Source organism: Leucopleurus acutus (assembly GCF_964270905.1).
Source record: "Leucopleurus acutus genome assembly, chromosome: 5".
Taxonomy (NCBI): Eukaryota; Metazoa; Chordata; class Mammalia; order Artiodactyla; family Delphinidae; genus Leucopleurus; species Leucopleurus acutus.
Window position 1 is genome coordinate 113,403,218 of NC_139147.1, and position 26,869 is coordinate 113,430,086.

Sequence of the window (26,869 nt, forward strand, 5' to 3'; positions counted from 1 at the left end):
TTTCTGACTTACTTCACTCTGTATGACATTCTCTAGATCCATCCATGTCTCTACAAATGACCCAGTTTTGTTCCTTTTACGGCTGAGTAATATTCCATTGTATATATGTACCACATCTTCTTTATCCATTTCTCTGTCGATGGGCATTTAGGTTGCTTCCATGACCTGGCTATTGTAAATAGTGCTGGAATGAACATTGGGGTGCATGTGTCTTTTTGAATTATGGTTTTCTCTGGGTATATGCCCAGTAGTGGGATTGCTGGGTCATATGGTAATTATATTTTTAGTTTTTTAAGGAATCTCCATACTGTTCTCCATAATGGCGGTATCAATTTACATTCCCACCAACAGTGCAAGAGGGTTCCCTTTTCTCCACACCCTCTCCAGCATTTGCTGTTTGTAGATTTTCTGATGATGCCCATTCTAACTGGTGTGAGGTGATAGTCCAGCCATGGCTAGGACTTCCAAAACTACATTGAATAATAGTTGTAAGAGTGGACATCCTTGTCTTGTTCCTGATCTTAGAGAAAATGCTTTCAGTTTTTCACCATTGAGAATGATGTTTGCTGTGGGTTTGTTGTATATGGCCTTTATTATGTTGAGGTAGGACCCTCTATGCCCACTTTCTGGAGAGTTTTTTATCATAAATGGGTGTTCAATTTTGTCAAAAGATTTTTCTGCATCTTTTGAGATGATCATATGGTTTTTATTCTTCAGTTTGTTAATATGGTGTATCATATCGATTGATTTGCATATATTGAAGAATCCTTGCATCCCTGGGATGAATCCCACTTGATCATGGTGTATGATCCTTTTAATGTGTTGTTGGATTCTGTTTGCTAGTATTTTGTTAAGGATTTTTGCATCTATATTCATCACTGATTTTGGTCTGTAATTTTCATTTTTTGTAGTATCTTTGTCTGGTTTTGGTATTAGGGTGATGGTGGCCTCATAGAATGAATTTGGGAGTGTTCCTTCCTCTGCAATTTTTTGGAAGAGTTTGAGAAGGATGGGTGTTAGCTCTTCTCTAAATGTTTGATAGAATTCACCTGTGAAGCCATCTGGTCCTGACCTTTTGTTTGTTGGAAGATTTTTAATCACAGTTTCAACTTCATTACTTGTGATTGGTCTGTTCATATTTTCTATTTCTTCCTGGTTCAGTCTTGGAAGGTTATATGTTTCTAAGAATTTGTCCATTTCTTCCAGGTTGTCCATTTTATTGGCATAGAGTTGCTTGTAGTAGTCTCTTAGGATGCTTTGTATTTCTGCAGTGTCTGTTGTAACTTTTCCTTTTTCATTTCTAATTTTATTGATTTCAGTCCTCTCCCTCTTGATGAGTCTGGTTAATGGTTTATCAATTTTGTTTATCTTCTCAAAGAACCAGCTTTTAGTTTTACTGATCTTTGCTTTTGTATTCTTTGTTTCCATTTCATTTATTTCTGCTCTGATCTTTATGATTTCTTTCCTTCTGCTAACTATGGCTTGTGTTTGTTCTTCTTTTTCTAGTTCCTTTAGGTTTAAGGTTAGATTGTTTGAGATTTTTCTTGTTTCTTGAGGTAGGCTTGTATTGCTATAAACTTCCCTCTTAGAACTGCTTTTGCTGCATCCCATAGGTTTTGGATAGTCGTGTTTTCATTGTCATTTGTCTCTAGGTAGTTTTTGATTTCCTCTTTGATTTCTTCAGTGATCTCTTGGTTATTTAGTAACGTATTGTTAGGTTCCATGTGTTTGTGTTTTTTACATTTTTTTTCCCTGAAATTGATTTCTAATCTTATAGCGTTATGGTCAGAAAAGATGCTTGATATGATTTGTTTTCTTAAATTAACTGAGGCTAGACTTGTGACCCAAGATATGATCTGTCCTGGAGAATGTTCCATGCGCACTTGAGAGGAAAGTGTAATCTGCTGTTTTTGGATGGAATGTCTTATAAATATCAATTAAATCTATCTCATCTATTGTGTCATTTAAAGCTGTGTTTCTTTATTAATTTTCTATTTGGATAACCTGTTGATTGGTGTAAGTGAGGTGTTAAAGTCCCCCACTATTATTGTTTTACTGTTGATTTCCTCTTTTAGAGCTGTTAGCAATTGCCTTATGTATTGAGGTGCTCCTGTGTTGGGTGCATATATATTTATAATTGTTATATCTTCTTCTTGGATTGATCCCTTGATCATTATGTACTGTCCTTCCTTGTCTCTTGTAACATTCTTTATTTTAAATACTATTTTATCTAATATGAGTATTGCTACTCCAGCTTTCTTTTGATTTCCATTTGCATGGAATATCTTTTTCCATTCCCTCACTTTCAGTCTGTATGTGTCCCTAGGTATGAAGTGGGTCTCTTGTAGACAGCATATATATGGGTCTTTTTTTTGTATCCATTCAGCAAGCCTGTGTCTTTTGGTTGGAGCATTTAATCCATTCACCTTTAAGGTAATTAGTGATATGTATGTTCCTATTACCATTTTCTTAATTGTTTTGGGTTTGTTTTTGTAGGTTCTCTTCTTCTCTTGTGTTTCCCACTTAGAGAAGTTCCTTTAGCATTTGTTGTAGAGCTGGTTTGGTGGTGCTGAATTCCCTTAGCTTTTGCTTGTCTGTAAAGCTTTTGATTTCTCCATCGAATCTCAGTGAGATCCTTGCTGGGTAGAGTAATCTTGGCTGTAGGTTCTTCTCTTTCATCACTTTAAGTATATCATGCCACTCCCTTCTGGCTTGTAGAGTTTCTGCTGAGAATCCAGCTGTTAACCTTATGGGAGTTCCCTTGTATGTTATTTGTGATTTTTCCCTTGCTGCTTTCAATAATTTTTCTTTGTGTTTAATTTTTGCCAAATTGATTACTATGTTTCTTGGCCTGTTTCTCCTTGGGTTTATCCTGTATGGGACTCTCTGCACTTCCTGGACTTGGGTGGCTATTTCCTTACCTATGTTTGGGAAGTTTTCGACTATAATCTCTTCAAATATTTTCTCGGGTCCTTTCTCTCTCTCTTCTCCTTCTGGGACCCCTATAATGTGAATGTTGTTGCGTTTAATGTTGTCCCGGGGTCTCTTAGGCTGTCTTCATTTCTTTTCATTCTTTTTTCTTTATTCTGTTTTGTGGCAGTGATTTTCACCATTCTGTCTTCCAGGTCACTTATCCGTTCTTCTGCCTCAGTTATCCTGCTATTGATTCCTTCTAGTGTTTTTTTCATTTCAGTTACTGTATTGTTCATCTCTGTTTGTTTGTTCTTTAATTCTTCTAGGTCTTTGTTAAACATTTCTTGCATCTTCTCGATCTTTGCCTCTGTTCTTTATCCGAGGTCCTGGATCATCTTCACTATCATTCTGAGTTCTTTTTCTGGAAGGTGGCCTATCTCCACTTCATTTAGTTGTTTTTCTGGGGTTTTATTTTGTTCTCTGGTACATAGCCCTCTGCCTTTTCATCTTGTCTGTCTTTCTGTGAATGTGGTTTTTTTCCCACAGGCTGCAGGATTGTAGTTCTTCTTGCTTCTGCTGTCTGCCCTCTCTGCTCTGCTCTTTATGATTTCTTTCCTTCTACTCACTTTGGGTTTTGTTTGTTCTTCTTTCTTTAGTTGCTTTAGGTGTAAGGTTAGGTTTTTTATTTGGGATTTTTCTTGTTTCCTAAGATTGTATTGCTATAAACGTCCCTCTTAGAACTGCTTTTTCTGCATCCTATAGATTTTGGATCGTTGTACTTTTGTTTTCATTTGTCTCTAGGTATTTTTGATTTCCGCTTTGATTTCTTCAGTGATCCATTGGTTGTTTAGTAGCATATTGTTCAGCCTCCAGCTGTTTTGTGTTTTTTACAGTTTTTTCTTGTCATCAATTTGTAATCTCATAGTGTTGTGGGTGGAAAAGATACTTGATACTGTTTCAGTTTTCTTAAATGTACCAAGGCTTGCTTTGTGGCCCAGCATGCGATCAGTCCTGGAGAATGTTCCGTGTGCACTTGAGAGGAATGTGTAGACTGCTGTTTTTGGATGGAATGCTCTGTAAATATCAGTTAAGTCCATCTGGTCTAATGTGTCATTTAAGGCCTGTGTTTCCTTACTGATTTTCTGTCTGAATGATCTGCCCATTGATGAAAGTGGGGTGTTAAATTCCCCCACTGTTATTATGTTATATATATTCATTCATTATATATAATTAGCCAAACCCATTAGTGCTAACATTTCTTTGTCGTGTCTAAACAATCAAGTGTTCTCCTTTGACTGAGATGCCTTAATGATCATTCTGTGAGACTCATGAATCAGTCACATCAACTTCTGCTTTGACCTTTTTTCCATCTATTCTAAGAGACTGACAGTTTCTCATACCTTCAGTTGCCTCACTTGGCAGTCCTTTTGCACATATCTCAGTAGTTAAATGTAACACAGCTTCATCTATTTTTGGGTGTCCTCCATTCTTAGGTTCCAAAAAGCTCTAGGTGTTGCTTTTCTATGAAATATGGGTTTGTGGCCATTTCTCTGACAAACACTTATTTCACAAATATTAAAGTTATGTCCTGCTTCTGTTTCCAGGCCTTTCTATACGCATAATAACTTCCTATTGTAATGCGAAGCATAGTGTTATCTTAATAGAAACATTTTAAGTGGCAAACAATATATGTAATACCAACAGTGCATGTAACTCAATTGAAGAGAAAACAATATATGTAAATATCAACAGCTGTAACAGTATTTGTGTGTGTGCAAGCAGTGGTAGCTATATCAAGACGGCCAGCTGGTCAGCCGCTACTGTAAAGCACCTTCAGTTGTAAGACACATCTCAATTTATAAGCTAAAATGTGGAAGAAATGTGGTCTTAGAATTAGGCTGCCCTTCCTTACTTCCTGTAATCTTTCCTGACCGTCCCTTTGCCAGGGTTGGGACACATAGATCAACAAGTAATGGGCTTACAGTCTAGTGGGAAAACAGACAACTAGACAAGTCTTTCTACTAGTGGGCAATAAGGGCTATGATAGAAGTGGAAGGTACCAGGAGAACAAAAAGAAGAGAGCCCACCCAGAAGTAGCACTCTTCTGGCTGGGTAATGAAGGAGGTAAGTAGTTAGGCAGTGATGGAAGAGGGCCTGTCAGACGGCAAGTGTACTGGAAGGTAGGAGGAACAACATATGCCTGAGCTTGATTGGGCATGGCAGAGTTGAGGAATGGAAAGTGGTTCTGTGTGAATAGAACTGAGTGTGGTGGAGAGAATGTAAATGACATGATCAGATTTGCAACTGAGGTAAAATACCTGATGTCCAGGGCCGAGCAATAATCAAACCAAGATGGGATCATAATTCTGTGATGAGGTTTAATTAAGCCAGAAGTCTCCCATGTTTTTTGCTATAGCAGGGTTTGAGTCCAGGGTACTGGGAAGTACGTAAAAGGTCACAGCTGTTGGTAAGTGGGTGGTTGAGAAGAGCCTCTTATGAGTGCTCAGAGAGGTTTACAGGCTTGCCAGCTACTTCCTCTGTGTAAGTTGGGACTTTAAATTTTGCTGAAGAATGCTGAGTAGCCAGATATATGTGGCATTGCCTGTAACATTGAAGTACACACTGAAGGGTTTGGAGTCATTGGTCAAACAGATTTTCTCAAGCCTTTGAGAGGAATCATGCACACATGGGAAGGTGATTTGACCCTGTCCGGCCACTCTGTCAAGTGATATCTTCTAAGAAGTACAATGTTTCTTTTAAATGCTGTGTCTAATGCATGATATGGAACAGCATGGAAGTCCCTGGCTGTATTTTGTAGGAGGTAAAACTCCATACCTCTTATCAAGTATTGCAGTGACCAGCCATTTTAAATAGGCTCACCAGAGCTGTATTTTTAAATGACCAGGTACATGATATCTGAATACCTGAAAGAGGAGAATTCCATGATTCGCAGAGGCTTAGGGTGGTCCAAGAGCTATAAGATTTTTCAGGCTTCTGACTTCACCAAAGTGTCAGTCCTTTAATGGGCTGCTCCGTTGCTTGGGCACAATGTTCCTCTTTCCCCATTAAACTTGATCCTCCTCCATTGAGTCTACCTCAGTTACCAAAGTCATACTGTGTCTTCCTTCACTCTTCTTCTTAATCACCCTCTCTGTTCAACCACATTCTCACCTCTTATTGATTGGTTCCACCGACTTCATTATCTCCTGCAACCATCTTGTTGTCTCCATTCCTACTGCGGCCAAGCTAGACCACACCAAGGTACCTTGTAATTCACTCATTGTTCTTTTTGGTAATGGACAGAAACTTGGGTTCTTAGTGATATCCAAGGGCTTATAAATGGTAATTTATCAAACAGGTTATCATTTAAAAGACAGTGAAGGTCTCTGAGTCTTAAAACATTAAAATGGGGAAACAGAACTAAATAATACATAAGTTAATAAAAAGCGACAAACATAAGCATAGCATTTTGTTTCCCTAGATAAGGAAACTATTTATTCAACTAATATTTATAGAGTACCAAATATATATATCAGGTACTTTATAGGCATGGGAAATATAGCAGTGAACAAGACAGACAAAATCCTTGTGCCTATAGATATGATATTGTGGCAGGGTATATAGACAATTTGTTTTCAGAAATCAATCCAAAGACCAAAAAAAAAAAAACACAAAAAGGACGAGACACTAAAATTTCTAAATTGTTGTTTTAAATTCTAGCAAAAGCTACTTATTCAAAATGTTTAAATGTTAATTCATAAAGAAGCCACAACTGGCAATAATTCAATTGTCATTTTTTCTAGATATTATAAAATGCAAAAGAGACAGAAGTCCCTCCAGTCCTCAGCAATGTCCACGTTGCATGAACCCCAGGACCTCTAAAGGCAGGCCCTTAGTTATGGTCCCAGCTGCAGCTTTCCTGTGTGCCAAGCCAACCATTGACCCCTCCCTGAAATTGAAGAGCCTGACTATTCTGGAAGATAGTGTTTCTGTGTCCATCTCTCCCCAAGATTTCGTGGCACCCTTCGGCTCCCTGACTTTGAATATGACAGACCAGTCTGGAAATGAAGCTAACATGATCTGCAGTATCCAAAAGCCCTCAACAACATCATCCACTGCATTCACTGCAGAAAATGACTATATCATGCTAAACGCATCATTTTCAACATTTCTGGTGTGTGACATAGATTACAGTCACATTCAGCCAGTGTGGAAAGTGCTGGCTTTGTACAGTGACTCTCCTCTGATCCTAGAAAGGAGCCACTTGCTCACTGAAACACCACAACTCTGCTACAAATATAAACAGGTGGTACTGAAGCCTGAAGACATCTTTACCAACATCGAGGCTGATCTCAGAGCAGATCCCTCTTGGTTAATGCAAGACCAAATTTCCTTGCAGCTAAACAGAACTGCCACCACACTCAGTACACTGCAGATCCAGTACTCCAGCGATGCCCAAGTCACTTTACCAAGGGCAGAGAAGAAGCCAGAGAAACACAAATGGACCATGATTTCCAGGGATAACAATACTAAGCGGGAACGCACTGTTTTGGTCGGTGGGACCATTGACCTAGATTGCCCCAGCCAAGGAGACCCTCCCCCACAACTGGAGTGGCTTCTAGCTGATGGAAGTAAAGTGAGAGCCCCTTACGTTAGTGAGGATGGACGAATTCTGATAGACAAAAGTGGAAAACTGGAACTCCAGATGGCTGATAGTTTTGACACAGGCATATACCACTGCATAAGCACCAATTACGATGATGCAGATATTCTCACCTATAGGATTACGGTGGTAGAGCCCTACATAGAAGCTTATCAGGAAAATGGAGCTCGTCATGTAGTTTCCACTGGTGAAACACTTGACCTTCCATGCCATTCTACGGGTATCCCAGATGCCTCTGTCAGCTGGGTTCTTCCAGGAAACACTGTGCTCTATCAGTCCTCAAGAGATAAGCAAATTCTTAACAATGGCACGTTAAGAATATTACAGGCGACTCAAAAAGACCAGGGTCATTATCGTTGTGTAGCAGCCAACCCATCAGGGATCGATTTGTTAATTAACAAAGTTTCAGTCAAAATAAAAGGGCAACAGCCAGTGGAGCATAATGTAGAAACAGATGGATCTGGGTTTGATGAGCCCAATGCCATTGCTCAGCGTAAGGACCCACCAGCTGCACAACTCCCCACATCTGCTCCAGTGAGGGCTGAGGCTGGAAAACAAGTCTCAATCACAAGTAAGAATCCTAAGCATGGGGTGTTAATAGCCCAGCGGCGCGGAGATGCAACCAACCGACGTTTCGGAGAGCACAGGAGGCAGTTCCCTCCCTCTGCCCGGAGAATTGACCCACAACACTGGGCAGCACTACTGGAGAAAGCTAAAAAGAATATTATGCCTGAGAAGCGAGAAAATACCATAACAAAGCCACCTCTACCGGTCACCCAACTCCTGGAAATACCTGGTGAGGAAGTAGACTCATCAGGCATGCTCCCTCCAGATGAGGAATTTATGGTCCTGGCGACTAAAGCTCCCAGCGTTCTGGCAAGAACAGTGACTGCTGATTCCAGAAAATCATCTGATAGCCCTGTGACAAGTATAACTGCTGCCACCCAAGTCTCCCCAATTGTGAGTCCACAGATACTACTGCCTGAAAAACCAAGAGGTTTCAAACCATCTACTACTATTAAAACTAAAGCCATGTCAAAGAATATGAACACAACCACATCAAGCAAAATGCAAGGCACAACCAACCGAAATGTATCTACTATCTTTCCTCTACTACCTGAAGCAAGTCAATTTCAGGATACTGACGACATGGAGAGAAAAAGAAAGCATTTGCAAAGTGCACCCCCAGTAACAGTGGGGGCTACTACAATCAAAGATGTCCGTATCAAAATTCTGGGCAGTGCTAACAGTAAAGCTGATGTATTTTTAGGATCAGTAAATGCCACGAAGAGTCATCAGACGTCTGTAATAGGAGTCAGCGAACCCTGGAGCCATCATTCCCGTTCTCACGTTACTCAAAAACCTAACACCTCTAAGCTCCCTTCAGACCCATACACTGGTGCTCATTCTCAGTTACACATTCCTAGAAGTAGTACAATTAACACTCCACTGTCCAGACACTTTGGAAGACGGAGGAAAATCTGGAGCAGGGGGCGAACTCCAATTTTCCGACAGCATGGATACAACTTTGTGGGGCCAACACTCAGAGGTTCTTCTGTAGAAAGAACCACTGCATTTTTAGCCACAGAGCACAATGTGGAGTGCCCATCCTGTGCTCCCAGAGAAAGACTCACCACTGCTGCAGCAGCATTGCCTTTTCCAAGGACTTCCCCCATCACCCTCCCTGAAGCTAAAATTGCCAGAGTCATAGCAGAAGAATCTACAACTCTAGTCCACAATCCATCATTACTATTTGAGAAAAAACCAAATGTAGATGTTGAGAAAACAACACAGACAATAAAATATTTCAGTGCTGAAAGTATCCAAGCGACTCCAACTTGTGCAGTTATGACTCATGCAACAGATATTAGTTACCCAAGCATGTCTAAAGCCAGTGAAGCTAAAAGAGATTCAGTGATTGTATCGCCACTTCCAGGTCCCACCATCAAGCCACCTATGCCTACTACTATAGCCATTACAAGACTTTCAAGAAGGAAAATTCCCTGGCATCATATCTTTGTAAATAACCATATCCAAAAAGAAAAGCTAAAGAATCAGCAAAAATTTGGTTCACAAAAAAGCACAGACTTGGTTCGTCCTAAAATATCTCCTGCTTTACCCACAGATAAAGTTTCCCCCTTCCATTTCACAACACTCTCAGCAAGTGTGATGCAAATTCCATCCGTAACATCAGCTACAACTCACCACAGTACCACTAGAACACACAGTCGTATAAGTCTCCCAACAGTGAAGGAGCTGCCCTTCCCACCTGTTTACCCTACACCTCCTAGTAGCTCAAGCAAAGAATCAAGTACAGATTTCGTATCACTGCGAACAGCCATGCTGACAACTACTCCTACTGCCCCTGCATCTATCATTATCAACAAACCCCAAATAGCCAGACCCAGGGCACGAAAAGTACAAAGAATAAAGGAGCCTCAAAAGAATAGGAATGACCCAAATAACTCTCCCAGCCAGATTTCTGGCTTCATTACACCCACCACTGTGACACTTCCTGTTCTAACAGCAGCTGAAACTTCAACCAAACCCAGTGTGTCTGCTCTCACTCATTCTCTTCTAGAAAACATAAAAGAAATTTCAAGCACAGTTGGTCTTCATCCAAGAACCTTTCATCTGACAGATGTGCTTGAAGAACCACCCCAGAAGAGTAGTCAGACTTTGAAGAGAACAGCTGCTTCTGAAACCACTTTGTCCAGAAAACGACACCGGAGTACCACCACTAGGAACACAATCCTTAGACGCTCAACTGTGCCACCCTTCCTGAGCGCCAGTGCCACTCCAATGCCAATTCCCACCTCCCCTCCCTTGAGTAACCAAAATGCAGTTGCTGACAATATGGCAACTCCCATTTTCAGGACGATGACAAGTACAATGGTCAAGTCACATGAATCCTCAAAGCACAATGCTCATCCACAGCAATTAGCAGTAACATCTCCCCAAACTCACCCAAATGCCAAGTTCACAGTTGGAATCACCCACTTTATCTACTCCAATCTGTTACGTTCTACTTCTATGCCAGCACTAATAACAGCTAAATCACAGAATTCTAAGTTGACTCCCTCTCCCTGGTCAGAAAACCATTTTTGGCACAAGTCACACCCAGAAATGGCTGAAAAGGTCAAAAAGCCAGTAGTAAGCATACTGCCCACTCCAGATCTGCCAGAGGACACCACTCAGGCTTCAAATTGGGATATACAGAAGAATGCAAAGAAAAGTAGCTTCGATAAGACACCAATTCAAAAAATAACAACTTCCAAATTCCTTCCCTTTGATTCTTTATCTAGGAATATATTGGAAAGGCCCAGAATAGTTGGAGGAAGAGCGGCAAGTTTTACTGTTCCAGCTAACTCAGATGCCTTTCTTCCTTGTGAAGCTGTTGGGAATCCCATGCCCACTATCCACTGGACCAGAGTCTCATCAGGTATTTGAAACTGTTTCTTTACGCTTCATCTTCTTTAGTTACAAAACAAGGAAAACACTGTGTTATGTTTTGGGGTTATGTAGCCAAATAATCAACATCAACCTCAGATTTCTCCAAGACTCAAACAATTAATATCCTTATTTGATATATGCATGGCTTTTTGCTCATTAGAAGGTTTTAAAACATGTTAAGACCATTTTTTTGAAATGCTTTGAAAGCAGATCCAAAGAAATTGTGTGGTCACTGTGTTGAAGCATCTGGCTTTTACATTAAAATTAGTTTTATTTAAAAAAAAAAATCCAGAAATAACTTTACTAATCTGAAGACTAGGTGTCTTAATTTTAAATATATTTTTTTCCCAGTAGCCTAATAAAAAGATAGCGTTCCTCTTGAGACTTCCATGTGAGCAATTTATGTTTACTACCTAAACTTTGATGACCTATGGCTATAAATTTCTTTCTTCTTATCAGGACTTGATTTGTCTAAAAGGAAACAGAATAGCAGGTTCCAGGTGCTCCCCAATGGCACCCTGTCCATACAGAGGGTGGACCTTCAGGACCGTGGACAGTACCTGTGCTCAGCATCCAATCCATTTGGCACAGACCGCCTTCATGTCACCTTGTCCGTGGTTTCCTATCCCCCCAGGATCCTGGAGAGACATACTAAGGAGATCACAGTCCATTCCGGAAGCACAGTGGAACTGAAGTGCAGAGCTGAAGGCAGGCCCAGGCCTACAATTTCCTGGATTCTTGCAAACCAAACAGTGGTCTCTGAATCATCCGAGGGGAACAGGCAGGCCCTGGTGACATCTGACGGGACGCTGGTCATCCACAATCTCAGCATTTATGACAGGGGCTTTTACAAATGCGTGGCCAGCAACCCAGTGGGCCAGGATGCACTGCTGGTTAAAATACAAGTTATTGCGGCCCCACCTGTTATTCTAGAACAAAAGAGGCAAGTTATTGCAGGGACTTGGGGTGAAAGTTTGAAACTGCCCTGTACTGCAAAAGGAACTCCTCAGCCCGGTGTTCACTGGGTCCTCTCTGATGGCATCGAAGTGAAACCATTACAGTTCATCAATTCCAAGTTCTTATTTTCAAATGGAACTCTGTTTATAAGAAACATAGCCTCTTCAGACCGGGGCACTTATGAATGCATTGCTACGAGCTCCACTGGCTCAGAGAGAAGGGTGGTAATTCTTACAGTGGAAGAACGAGAGACTATCCCCAGGATAGAATTTGCATCCCAGAAATGGACGGAGGTGAATCTGGGGGACAAATTACTACTGAACTGCTCAGCCACTGGGGAGCCGAAACCGAAAATAATCTGGAGGCTACCATCCAAGGCTGTCGTCGACCAGCGGCACAGGTAAACCATGCCTTTCTGTTGAGATTATCTTATTTAGCCGTACAACTTCTGAAGTGGTCAAAGGGGTAGAGCGAGAGTAGCAGCAGTGTCAGAGAGCACACAGACTCTACACAGAAAAGTAACTCGCTCTAAAGAAAACCTAATCATTTTGAGACTAATACAAAATAATACAAATTATATAAAAACCAAGTTTCTTACATGCCATACTCTAAGGGCCAGCTTCTTCCTGAGTTTATATAGTTAAAAAGGATAAAAAATCTCATTTGCTTCCATACTTGTGACAGTTTTAAAATGGTACCTGTGTAAATGTATTTATAATTTTTCTATCCAAAAATAAGAGGGAATGTTGTAAAGCAATCAAGTTCTGGAGAGATGCACTTCATTATTTCACTCTTCAGAGTCTCCTAGTAAAGCATTTTCAATTTTAGTGCAATCTGTACTTAATTTATTCTACCCTAAAACTGCAAAGCACTTTATGAAAGTCACAACATTAAGGCCTTCACAAAGTGAAATGTATTCAGGACCTCCAGTCACTCTGACGGTGTCGGACACATATGTACACATACACACTTTCTCTAATATCTCCTGTTACAGGCATATTAATAGTGATTTTTAACTGTTTTCTATACAGATTAAATCTCTTTGAAGAATAAGTTTGAGTATTAATTTTTGCTATTTACATGACTTCATACAATGATGTTTCATAATATGACAGAAAAGATGGGGATGAACATTTCCATTTTATATGTTTATTTATTTAAATACATCCTTATTGGAGTATAACTGCTTCACAATACTGTGTTAGTTTCTGTTGCACAACACAGCGAATGAGCCACATGCATACACATATCCCCTCCCTCGAGCCTCCCTCCCACCCTCCCTATCCCACCCCTCTAGGCATCACAAAGCACCAAGCCGATTGCCCTGTGCTATGCTGCTGCTTCCCACCAGCCAACTATTTTAGGTTCGGTAGTGAATATATGTTAATGTTGCTCTCACTTTGCCCCAGCATCACGCTCCCACCCCATGTCCTCAAGTCCATTTTCTATGTCTGTCTCTTTATTCTTGCCCTGCAACTAGGTTCATCAGTACCATTTTTTTAAATTCCATATATATGTGTTAGCATACGGTATTTGTTTTTCTCCTCCTGACTTACTTCACTCTGTATGACAGACTCTAGGTCCATCCACCTCACTCCAAATAACTCAGTTTTGTTTCTTTTTATGGCTGAGTAATATTCCATTGTATATATTTGTCACATCTTCTTTATCCATTCATCTGTCGATAGACATTGAGGTTGGTTCCATGTCCTGGCTATTGTAAATAGTGCTGCAATGAACATTGTGGTACCTGTCTCTTTTTGAATTATGGTTTTCTCAGGGTATATGCCCAGTAGTGGGATTGCTGGGTTGTATGGTAGTTCTATTTTTAGTTTTTTAAGGAACCTCCATACTGTTTTCCATAGTGGTTTTATCAATTTATATTCCCACCAACAGTACAGGAGGGTCCCCTTTTCACCACACCCTTTCCAGCATTTCTTGTTTGTACATTTTTTTGATGATGGCCATTCTGACTGGTGTGAGGTGATACCTCGTTGTAGTTTTGGTTTGCATTTCTCTAATAATTAGTGATGTTGAGCATCTTTTCACGTGCCTCTTGGCCATCTGTATGTCTGTCTTGGTGAAATGTCTATTTAGGTCTTCTGCCCATTTTTTAACTGGATTTTTTTTGACATTGAGCTCCATGAGCTGTTTGTGTATTTTGGAGATTAAGCCTTTGTTTATTGTTTCATTTGCAAATATTTTCTCCCATTCTCAGGGTTGTCTTTTTGTCTTGTTTATGGTTTCCTTTGCTGTGCAAAAGCTTTTAAGTTTAATTAAGTCCCATTTGTTTATTTTTGTTATTTCTGTTACTCTAGCAGGTGGGTCAAAAAAGATCTTGCCATGGTTTATGTCAAAGAGTGTTTTTCCTGTTTTCCTCTAAGAGTTTTATAGTGTCTCGTCTTACATTTAAGCCTTTAATCCATTTGGGGTTTATTTTTGTGTATGGTGTTAGGTAGTATTCTAATTTCATTCTTTTACATGTAGCTGTCCACTTTTCCCAGCACCATGTATCAAAGAGGCTGTCTTTTCTCCATTGTATATTCTTGCCTCCTTTGTCATAGATTAGGGGTCTATAGGTGCATGGGTTTACCTCTGGACTTTCTATCCTGTTCCATTGACCTATATTTATGTTTTTGTGCTAGCACCATACTGTCTTGATTACTGTAGCTTTTTGGTATAGTTTGAAGTCAGGGAGCCTGATTCCTCCCACTCCGTTTTTCTTTCTAAAGATTGCTTTGGCTATTCGGGGTCTTTTGTATTTCCATACGAATTGTAAATTTTTTTGTTCTAATTCTGTGAAGAATGCCATTGGTAGTTTGATAGGGGTTGCACTGAATCTGTAGATTGCTTTGGGTAGTATACTCATTTTCACAATATCAATTCTTCCAGTCCAAGAACGTGGTATATTTCTCCATCTGTTTATATCATCTTTGATTTCTTTCATCAGTGTTTTACAGTTTTCTGAGTACAACTCTTTTGCCTCCTTAGGCAGGTTTATTCCTAGGTATTTTATCCTTTTTGTTGCAATGGTAAATGGGAGTGTTTGCTGAATTTCTCTTTCTGATTTTTCGTTGTTGTTGTATAGGAATGCCAGAGATTTCTGTGCATTAATTTTGTACCCTGTTACTTTTACCAAATTCAGTGATTAGCTCTGGTAGTTTTCTGGTGGCATCTTTAGGATTTTCTATGTATAGTATCATGTCATCAGAAAACAGTGACAGATTTACTTCTTTTCTGATTTGGATTCCTTTTATTTCTTTTTCTTCTCTGATTGCTGCGGCCAGGACTTCCAAAACTATGTTGAATAAGAGTGGCGAGAGTGGACATCCTTGTTTTGTTCCTGATCCTAGTGGAAATGCTTTCAGTTTTTCACCGTTGAGTATGATGCTTGCTGTGGGTTTGTCATAAATGGCCTTTATTATGTTGAGGTAGTTTCCCTCTATGCCCATTTTCCGGAGAGTTTTTATGATAAGTGGGTCTTGAATTTTGTCAAAAGCTTTTCCTGCATCTATCAAGATGATCATATGGTTTTTATCCCTTAATTGGTTAATGTGGTGTATCACATTGATTAATTTGCATATATTGAAGAATCCTTGCATCCCTGGGATAAATCCCACTTGATCATGGGGTATGATCCTTTTAATGTGCTGTTGGATTCTGTCTGCTAGCATTTTGTTCAGGATTCTTGCACCTATGTTCATCAGTGATATTGGCCTGTAGTCTTCTTTTCTTGTGATATCTTTTTCTGATTTTGGTGTCAGGGTGATGGTGGCTTTGTAGAATGAATTTGCGACTGTTTCTCCCTCTGCAATTTTTTGGAAGAGTTGGCGAAGGATCGGTGTTAGCTCTTCTCTAAATGTTTGATAGAATTGGCCTGTGAAGCCAACTGGTCCTGGACTTTTGTTTGTTGGAAGATTTGAAATTACAGTTTCAATTTCATTACTTGTGATAGGTCTGTTTATAGTTTCTAATTCTTCCTGGTTCAGTCTTCGAAAATTGTACCTTCCCAAGAATTTGTCCATTTCTTCGTGGTTGTCCATTTTATTGGCATATTGTTGTTTGTAGTAGTCTCTTATAATGCTTTGTATTTCTGCAGTGTCAGTTGTGATTTCTCCTTTTTTCATTTCTAATTCTATTGATTTGAGTTTTCTCCCTTTTTTTCTTGATGAGTCTGGCTAAAGGTTTATCAATTTTGTTTATCTTCTCAAAGAACCAGCTTTTAGTTTTATTGATCTTTGCTATTGTTCTCTTTGTTTCTATTTCCTTATTTCTGCTCTGATCTTTATGATTTCTTTCCTTCTGCTAACTTTGGGTTTTGTTTGTTCTTCTTTCTGTAGTTCCTTTAGGCGTAAGGTTAGATTTAGTTGAGATTTTTCTTGTTTCTTGAGGTAGGCTTGTATAGCTATAAACTTCCCTCTTAAAACTGCTTTTGCTGCACCCCGTAGGTTTTGGATTGTGTCTTCCTTGTCATTTGTCTCTAGGTATTTTTTTATTTCCTCTTTGATTTCTTCGGTGACCTCTTGGTTACTTAGTAACGTATTGTTTAGCCTCCATGTGTTTGTGTTTTTTATGTTTTTTTCCTGTAATTGATTTCCAGTCTCATAGCATTGTGGTCAGAAAAGATGCTTGATACGATTTCAATTTTCTTAAATTTTCCAAGGCTTGATTTGTGACCCAAGATGTGATCTGTCCTGGAGAATGTTCCACGTGCACTTGAGAAGAAAGTGTATTCTGCCACTTTTGGGTGGAATGTTCTATAAATATCAATTAGACCTATCTGGTCTCTTGTGTCATTTTTTTTTTCTTTCCAGTACGCGGACCTCTCACCGCTGTGGCCTCTTCTGCTGTGGAGCACAGGCTCCAGAAGCACAGCCCCAGTGGCCACGGCCCACGGGCCCAGCCGCTCTGCGGCATGCGGGATCCTCCTGGACCGGCGCACGAACCCGCGTCCGCTGCATTGGCAGGCGGACTCTCAACCACTGCACCACCAGGGGAGCCCTCTTGTGTCATTTAAAGCTTGTGTTTCCTTATTTATTTTCTGTTTGGATGATCTGTCCATTGGTGTAAATGGGGTGTTAAAGTTCCCTACTATTATTGTGTTACTGTCGATTTCCCCTTTTATGGCTGTTAGCATTTTCCTTATGTATTGAGGTGCTCCTATGTTGGGTGCATAAACATTTATAATTGTTATGTCTTCTTCTTGGAGTGATCCTTTGATCATTATGTAGTGTCCCTCCTTATCTCTTGGAACAGTCTTTATTTTAAAGTCTATTTTATCTGATACAAGTATTGCTGCTCCAGCTTTCTTTTGATTTCCATTTGCATGGAATATCTTATTCCATCCCTTCACTTTCAGTCTGTATGTGTCCCTGAAGTGGTCTGACGTGGGTCTCTTGTAGACAGCATATAGGTGGGTCTTGTTTTTGTATCCATTCAGCCAGTTTGTGTCTTTTGGTTGGGGCATTTAATCCATTTACATTCAAGGTTACTATTGATATATAGGTATGTTCCTATTACCATTTGCTTAATTGTTTTGGGTTTGTTTTTGTGGGTCTTTTTCTAGTCTTGTGTCTCCTGCTTAAAGAAGTTTCTATAGCATTTGTTGTAAAGCTGGTTTGGTGGTGCTGAATTCTCTTAGCTGTTGCTTGTCTGAAAAGCTTTTGACTTCTCCATCGAATCTGAATGAGATCCTTGCTGGGTAGAGTAATCTTGGTTGTAGGTTTTTCTTTCATCACTTTAAGTACATCCTGCTACTCCCTTCTGGCCTGCAGAGTTTCCACTGAAAAATCAGCTGATAACCTTATAGGGATTCCTTTGTATGTTATGTCTGGTTTTTCCCTTGCTGTTTTTAATATTTTTTCTTTTAATTTTTGTTAGTTTGATTAATATGTGTCTTGGTGTGTTTTTCCTAGGGTTTATCCTGTATGGGATTCTCTGTGCTTCCTGGACTTGGGTGACTATTTCCTTTCCCATGTTAGGGAAGTTTTCAGCTATAATCTCTTCAAGTGTTTTCTCAGACTCTTTCTTTTCCTCTTCTTCTTCTGGGACCCCCTATAATGAGAATGTTGGTGCATTTTGTGGTGTCCCAGAAGTCTCTGAGATTGTCTTCAATTCTTTTCATTCTTTTTTTCTTTATTCTGCTCCTCAGCCATTATTTCCACTATTTTGTTTTCCAGCTCACTTATTCGTTCTTCTGCCTCAGTTATTCTGTTATTGATTCCTTCTAGTGTATTTTTCGTTTCAGTTATTACATTGTTCACCTCTGTTTATTTGTTCTTTAGTTCTTCTAGATCTTTGTTAAACATTTCTTGTATTTTCTCAATCCATGCCTCCATTCTATTTCCGAGATTCTGGATCATCTTTACTATCATTACTCTGAATTCTTTTTCAGGTAGATTGCCTACTTCCTCTTCATTTATTTGGTCTTGTAGGTTTTTGCCTTGCTCCTTCATCTGTGACATATTTTTTTGCCATCTCACTGTTTTTTTTTTTATGAGTGGGATTGTATTCCTCTCTTACTGGTTGTTTGGCCTGAGGCTTCCAACACTGGGCTTTGTAGGCTACTGTGTAGAGCTGGGTCTTGGTGCTGAGATGAACTCTGTAGGAACTCACTGCATTGAATATTCCCTGGGGTCTGAGGTTCTCTGTTAGTCCAATGGTTTGGACTCACAGCTCCCACTGCAGGAGCTTTGGCCCACTCGTAGGCTTGTGAACCAAGATCCTGTAAGCCACCTGGGGTGGCAAAAAAAAGAAAAAAACCCCACAATAACAAAGTAAAAAATTAGACTAGGAAACTAACAGACATGTTAGGAATATAAAAATAAAAATACAGATGGATCAACAACCAGAAGGTACAACAGTACCACAATAGTGAAAAAGAGGAGGAGGGGAAAAAAAAAAAAAGGCTGGAAATAGGCCTTGGCTGTGGAGGGCAGGGTCTAAGCAAGGGTGAGGTTTGGGTGGTGGGTGGGGCCAATGGTCAGGACCACTGACAGGGCTGGAAAAGGCCTTGGGGGCTCTTGGGCGGTGGGACTTAGGCTCAAGGAACAGAAGGGGCCCAGGCATGCCCCACACCCCTGCTCTCAGAGGGCAGGGGACCTCACCTGGGAGCCCAGCAGGCTTTCTGGGCTCAAACGCCCTCTGCTCCTCTCCCACTCCTCCCAGAGGGACCCTCCCGCCTGCCTCTCCTGACCTCCCCAGCCTCAGGGTCACTGATCCTGTCTGGCCTCCACTTCACCTCCCCCTCTCAGTCCCCCTATGTCCTACCGGTTCACTTTGGGGTTCCTCCCGTCTCCTTGGGTGTCAGAGTCCCCTACCAGCGGCCAGTTGGTACCATGGTTGTGGGGAAACGCTAACTCTGCATCTTCCCATGCTGCCATCTTGACTCTGCCTCCATGTTTATTAATAGAAAATATCCATGCAAGAGAAATTATACATGAGTTTATGCTTAAAAGAATAGATTTTTCTCTAGTGTCAAACTATCAGTTGGTAACGGATATAGTTAAGGAAGTTAATTTGTGATCTTTAACTCCAAAGTAAATGTTAATTTTCAAATAAGTCATGAAAATTACCTAAATTTTAAATTGAAATTTAGATTTAAAATTTAAAAATGCTGGGTTACGAAATGTAAACTTCACAACTCACATGTTTATGCTTGTTATCTACTATATGTATACCCATTTGTAGCATCAAATATTTTCAGTAGTTTACCAGTTTTTGTATATAGTAATATTGGGATGTCTGTTTAATCACCCTGCAGCACATGAGGGTGATTCTCATTTACCCAGAGACTGCTCATTATTCTGCGTAATTCTGAATACAGTTTTACTACCCATGCAGAAACCAATGCAAGAAGTGTAGAAGGCATTACACTTGTGATGGGAATAACAGATAAATTTCTAATTTTAGGTTGTGAAAACAATGTCTAAAATGTTTACTCGGCATTAGGTCAATTTTTAAGAATGGAAGAGGTGTGAAAAAATGTAAGGGAATGTCTTAAAAAGTTAATCCAAAGGAATGTCTAAAACACATTAAGCATCTTAGAATAAATCACGACCAATAAATCTCGCCCTAGGTAGTCCAACAAATCTTTCAGAGTTTGATAGCAAAGATATTAGGTAGGCTGTTTATATTTTGTTTTGGGAAAGCACTTACAGAACACAGAAAGATTGTTCATATTTTGGAAGAGGCAACAGAGTGTGTAAGATCACAGATGCTATCACAGGCCCACTAGAAGTACTGTCATTCTTTTCTTTCATAATGAACTACAACTTGTTTGCTAACTGAACACTTCAGTGATTACTCTGCAACTAACCCACTCAGAAAGGCAAGAATACTCTTTACTTAGATGCTTTAGATGTCAAGAGAAATTAAAAGGGCACTTCCGCTGGGGGAAAAAAAAAAAAGTCCTTCCTGTTGCCACTTCTTGGCTCTGTAAGTCTGAATTTATTTTAGATTCTAAAAATTAAAATTTTCATCATAACTATGCTCTTCCAAGTCTATTCCACCATCAACAAAATAAAGCAAAACGTTTTACTTTTTTAAAGCCTAGTTGTCAGGTGAACGTTGCCGTTTCTGAATTTTTTTTTAACCATCTCAGACTTAACAGCACTACTGGTCTACCTCCATGACTTTAAATATGACTTACGTGACCTATGTTTCAGGACAGAATTGTGTTTCCTCTTCTTTGGAACCTTGCTTCTCATGACCTGGGGGCTTGTTACAAGAACAGAGACTCAGGCCCCATCCCAGATGGGCAGAATCAGAATCTGCATTTTAAAAAGATCCCCAGGTGAATCACATGCGCAATAAGGTCCAAGAAACACTGCTCTAAAAGACTGCAGATGCTTGCCTGTGCATTAATTTTCATAAAGAATTCCCTTTCTTTTACTCAGGGAAAACTTCCACTTTCAAAAGTAAAAATATCAGTTTATAAAAGGAAACAGTTACAGTTCTCTTTTTATATATTACAACTTCCAGATGCATCAGATTTGGGGGTGAGGAAAGGTCATTTTGAGTCATTGGTTTTCAAAGGGTTGTCCTCCTACCAAGAGCATTAGCATCGCCTGAGAACTTGATTCCGATTCTGTGTTTTGACATGCAATCTGTGTTCTTAAAAGCTGTCCAGATGATTACAGCGCACACTCAAATTTGAGACTGTTTCGCAAACTTTAATGTTCATAAAGTCACCCGGGAAGTTTGTCAAACAGTGGGTTCCCGGATCCCTGGCTAGATCTATTGGATCAGAATCTCTGAACAGTGAAACCAGGAAATACGCATCTTAAATTAGACCCCATGTAATTCTGATGCAGGTAATCAGGGAACTGCATTAAATACCAAGATTTAGAGCAGTGGTTCTTAGACTTTGCTGCACATGAGAGTCATTTGGAAAACTGAGTCCTGAGGCCAAGGTCACATTCCACACCCATTAAGTCAGAAATTCTGGAGGTGGGACCCAGGCAACAGCACTATTTTATACAAATGATTTTAATGTGCACCCGAGTTTGAGAAACAGAGCTCTTAGAAAGCATTAGGAAAGAATGATAGCAGGTGGCAGTGTAGCATGGTGAAAAGGGCAAGTTACTACGTCTGTCTAAGTATCTTTTTTTTTTTTTTGGCTGTATAGTGGGGAACTACCTAAAGATTAAAAAGTGAATGCAAAGACCCTTGTAGTTTCCGTTCCTTTTTCTAAGTGCATCCATTATGATGACCTTCCTTTGGTTTATATGCAAGACAAGTTCTTTCCAGGCTTGAGGGGAAAAAAAAAAAAAAAAAGAATATCAGCACTTGTAAGTTGTCCTACAACAAATACTCTTCCTACTTACGGTACGTTTTCTTGAAGGTAAAAAATGACTTGAGGCTGTTTGACTTGCTTAGCAGTTATGCTGTGAAAGGCCATCCACGCTTTTCTCTCTCGTTTCTCCCACCTGCTTAGCTCATGCTGCCAAAGAACCAGGAAGAAAAACTTGTACGGAGATTTCCACCTATGGGTGTTTTTGATTGCGTTTTTAGCAGTTACTCAGTTTCCACTGGTCTTTTTGAAAAACTAGATTTGGTTTTACCAGGAAAGATCTGCCACCTGATGGTTCAATGTGGTAATAGCAGGCTGTGTAGTGGCTTCAGAGAGAAAAATGGTCTTCACGGAGTTCAACATAATGCAGAGACCAGAGTCACGGTACAGCTGCCTGCAGAGACGGATGCTTTAGTAAGCCTCTAATGTGTCTTACCTTGGCATTTTCTCTCTTTATTAAAAAAAGTAAAACTCATTTTCTCACCAAATAACTGATTACTAATATCTCTTTAAAAAGGAAAACCTGGTATCTTTTCTGAGCAAGTAAATTTGTATGAAAGTTGTTCTTTACTGACGTATATCACAAAATGATCATTTGATGTGTAAAGTGGTCAAGACCGTCATGGGTCTAGGAAACTGGTATTTCTAATATTCTCGTCACCATGAAAATTCTTTTTAATTGAAACGCAGAGGCGATTCATTTGAAGTCCATCTAAGACATAGTGCTTGTCTGCACTAAATCATATCTGTTCAGGTAATTTCATCTTTCAGAATAGCGTAAAAGACAGTGATTTTAATTCCATTGCAACAGTTTAAGAAAACGTCCATAAAGCTAATCCTGTGTACGTAAGTCTCCCACCCCTTGTTAGTACCTGCACACTCAATCCGGCTCTTCTTTCCTCAGAATGGGCAGCCGCATCCAAGTCTACCCAAATGGATCCCTGTTTATTGGATCAGTGACAGAAAAAGACGGTGGAGACTACTTGTGTGTGGCGAGAAACAAGATGGGGGACGACCTGACCCTGATGCACGTCAGCCTAAGACGGAAACCTGCCAAAATTGACCACAAGCAACATTTTAAAAGGCAAGTGTTTCACGGGAAAGACTTCCAAGTCGACTGCATGGCTTCCGGCTCACCAGTGCCCGAGATATCCTGGAGTCTGCCTGATGGGACGATGATAAATAACGCCATGCAGGCCGACGACAGTGGCCACAGCACCAGGAGGTTCACCCTCTTCGACAATGGAACCTTATACTTCAACAGAGTTGGGATGGCAGAGGAAGGAGATTACACTTGCCATGCCCAGAACACTCTAGGGAAGGATGAAATGAAAGTCCACCTAACAGTCATAACAGCCGCCCCACGGATCCGGCAGGGTTACAAGACCAACGCGAGAGTCAAGGCTGGAGACACAGCCGTCCTTGACTGTGAGGTCACTGGGGAACCCAAGCCAAAAGTATTTTGGTTGCTGCCTTCCAATGACATGATTTCATTCTCTAAGGACAGGTACGCATTTCATGCCAACGGGTCTTTGTCCATCAACAGAGTGAAACTGCTCGATTCCGGAGAGTACGTATGTGTGGCACGAAATCCCAGTGGGGATGACACCAAAATGTACGAACTGGACGTTGTCTCCAAACCTCCATTAATCAATGGTCTGTATACAGATAAAACCACCATTAAAGCCACGGCAGTGAGGCATTCCAAAAAACACTTCGACTGCAGAGCCGCAGGGACACCATCTCCTCACATCATGTGGATCATGCCAGACAATATTTTCCTCACAGTTCCGTACTATGGAAGCAGAATCACAGTCTATAAAAATGGAACCCTGGAAATTAGGAATGTGAGGCTTTCAGATGCAGCCAATTTTACCTGTGTGGCTCGGAATGAAGGAGGCGAGAGTGTGCTGGTGGTACAGTTAGAAGTCCTGGAAATGCTGAGAAGACCGACATTCAGAAATCCACATAATGAAAAAACCGTTGCCCAGCTTGGAAAGTCCGCAGCATTGAATTGCTCTGTTGATGGAAACCCACCACCTGAAATAATCTGGATTTTACCAAATGGCACACAATTTCCCAATGGACAAAACAATTCTCAGTATCTAATAGCAAGTAACGGCTCTTTTATCATTTCTAAAATGACTCGGGACGATACAGGAAAATATCGGTGTGCAGCAAGAAATAAAGTTGGCTATATTGAGAAATTAATTGTATTAGAAGTTGGCCAAAAGCCAGTGATTGTCACTTATGCGCGAGGAACAGTTTACAGTATCAGTGGAGACACTCTATCGTTGCACTGTGTCTCTGATGGAAGCCCTAAGCCACGTATCAAATGGACTGTGCCAAGTGGTTACGTAATAGACGGGCCTCAGATCAGTGGAAAATACATACTGCATGAAAACGGCACCTTGGTCATCAAAGAGGCAACAGCTTACGACAGAGGAAGCTACGTTTGTAAGGCTCAAAACAGTATTGGCCATGCACTGATTACTGTTCCAGTAATGGTTGTGGCCTACCCTCCCCGAATTACAAATCGCCTACCCAGGAACGTCCTCACAAGGACAGGCGTGGCTGTTCAGCTCCGCTGTGTGGCCCTGGGAGTCCCCAAGCCAGAAATCACATGGGAGATGCCTGACCACTCCCTGTTCTCAGGGGCACACGAAGGGAGGACACGCGGAATTCAACGTTTTCACCCACAAGGTACCCTAGTCATTCAGAATCCTCAAACCTCAGATTCTGGGATATACAGATGCACAGCAAAGAATCCACTTGGAAGTGATTACGCAACAACTTACATCCAAGTAATCTGACAGAAAATAAAACTACCTGAACAAAGTCAACATCTGGACAGAATTTACTTTTTGGAAGAAGTTTAATCAAAGGCAGCCATAGGCATGTAAATGAATTTGAATACACTTACAATATTAAATTTATAATAGACATGCAAAAAAAAGGACTTGTAAATAAATGCATTATGAACTGATACTGATTTTTTTTTATAATGGATCTCAAAACAAACTTTTAACTTAAGGCACTTTTATTTTGCCAACAAATAACAATGAACATTAAGAGAAAACGATTGACCATAAAATAACAAGTGGATAATGTACCTGAATTCTTCATTAAAGAATGGACTTTTTTTCTTTCATTACCATTTGCCTAGTGTCCACCTTCTATTAATCAATGTTACAAGCATGGAGCTGAGGACAGACATAATGGAAAAGATGATTAAATTTGCGGTCAGTGTAAATTTGCCATCCTGATGTATAAATACTGTGGTCAGTTTATAAATATTTTACTAAAACCCACAGAAAATAAGCGCTGAACTGTTTTATGATTCACCATTTTGTGCACACTGAACATTTTCATTGATGGGGAATAGAAAAAAAAGTTTTAATAACTGCATTTAAAAATAAATGCAGGCTGAATTTCCACTTGTAAGAAAGCAACTTAACACCTGCACATCATAAAACGTGAAAAGGGGGTTGATTACATCTATCCCAAATAAAGCCATTAAAAAGTTTTTAAAATACACAAACTTCTTTATAACGTCAAAATCCAGCTCAGGCACCCCTGGTTTGGAACTGTTTGTTCGTTTATAAGGAAAAATTTTCTTAGGAGGAATCATTGCTCTATGAGCGTCTATTCTATAAGGTGATAATCCTTTGTGACAGGGAAATGTTTGGGAAAATCTAGACCGAATACATATAATGGAGTTTCACTGTAGTTAAAATTTGATCAACCCTATACAAAATGTTGCTTTTTGTAATTCACTGAATTTATTTATATTACATGCTTAATTCAACCTGAATTAATTTAAGGGACAATATGATTCAGCTTTTCTAACTCTAGAGGCTAGGATTTTCCAGTGTAATTTCTCCAGCATCTATTCAAATATTTGCCTATTATTTAAGAAGACTTATAGGAGACTTAATAAATGAAAAAGAAGAAAATGCCATAGGTCTTGCTCAGATAGCTCAGCACACAAAACCGAGAACTACATTTTTCCCTGTCAATCAGTTGAGACGGGGGGGGGGGGGGGGGGCGGGGGGGCTCACTTCATTTTGTTTTCATCACACCAACTTTCAGCTTGCCCCACCTAAAGAGGTGACCTGATTCCTACATTCTTTGATGTTGGTATCCTGTGGCCATAAGCGGTCAAGGGCTACTCGTTCTAACAGTGATCTCATTCTACTTCCGGACCAAGGGGAATTAAAAAAAAGAGGACAAATGTAACCCTATTAGGAAGAAGCCTACTATGTAAACAGGTATATCTAAGGGCTTCTTATGTCCAACTCCATTCTATTTCAAAGTCTTTAAGGGGAACTGGGGTCTCCATCTTATCCTAAGATAATTTCCTCTTTGTCTCACCAAGCAAATTACCAGGTTCTGCCGAAGGACAGGGCTTTCCTTTGTGATCATTTCAAGACAAATCAATGCATATTCTAAAAGAGAAAAAGAAAACTCTCAGGAGAGAGGATTAAATGGGAGGAAATATGATAAGAGTAGATTGAAAATTCCAGTTTCTCTATAGGACACAGGGGAAAACCAGTTCTAGGTTTTTCCTCAACTCTCTGTAGAATCGTCGAATTATAGGGCCTTACCATATCTTAGCTTTCCCACCGGAAAAAAAAAGGAGACGACAGCAACAAAAAGCTATGTCCCACAGCTTTCAAGTGCAAAATGATTAATAAATTAATTTCACTAACTTCTGCAAAATGTAAAGTGCATACAAATGCTATGCAATTATAACACTCATTCTTGAAACAGTCTTACTTCTGTTTGCAATACTGAGCTACAAATATATATGGTTCAAACTGAAAAGTGGCATTTTAAACACCAGTAATTCTTGAGAAGAAGTAAAACAACAATCAGGACAGAACATGACTGGTACTCACTAGGCACGACATTCACATTTCAGTTGTTTTGCCAAGGCAGTCATTATATGACAGATTACTTTGAAGAAAAAATAACTTCATGAGCTCTAAGTATGACTCTCAAGAGGGAAAAAAACCAAAAAACAAAAAAAAAAAACCCCTGATATACAAAACCAGCTGAAATGTCAAGATTCATCTTCTGAAAGCAGA

The 26,869-nt window shown here is 40.0% G+C and overlaps 1 protein-coding gene across 1 annotated transcript in view; it reads left to right on the forward strand.

Moving 5' to 3' along the window:
• IGSF10 (immunoglobulin superfamily member 10) overlaps window positions 1-24,592 on the forward strand; it is a gene marked incomplete at its 3' end in the record, with an annotated part of 40,104 nt that extends 15,512 nt beyond the window's left edge. The window contains exons 5-7 of the mRNA XM_082839509.1: window positions 6,717-11,018; window positions 11,489-12,386; window positions 22,684-24,592. Coding sequence (XP_082695635.1) covers window positions 6,717-11,018; window positions 11,489-12,386; window positions 22,684-24,592 — 7,109 coding nt within the window. The remainder of the gene's footprint in view (window positions 1-6,716; window positions 11,019-11,488; window positions 12,387-22,683) is intronic.
• Window positions 24,593-26,869: the final 2,277 nt, after the last annotated feature.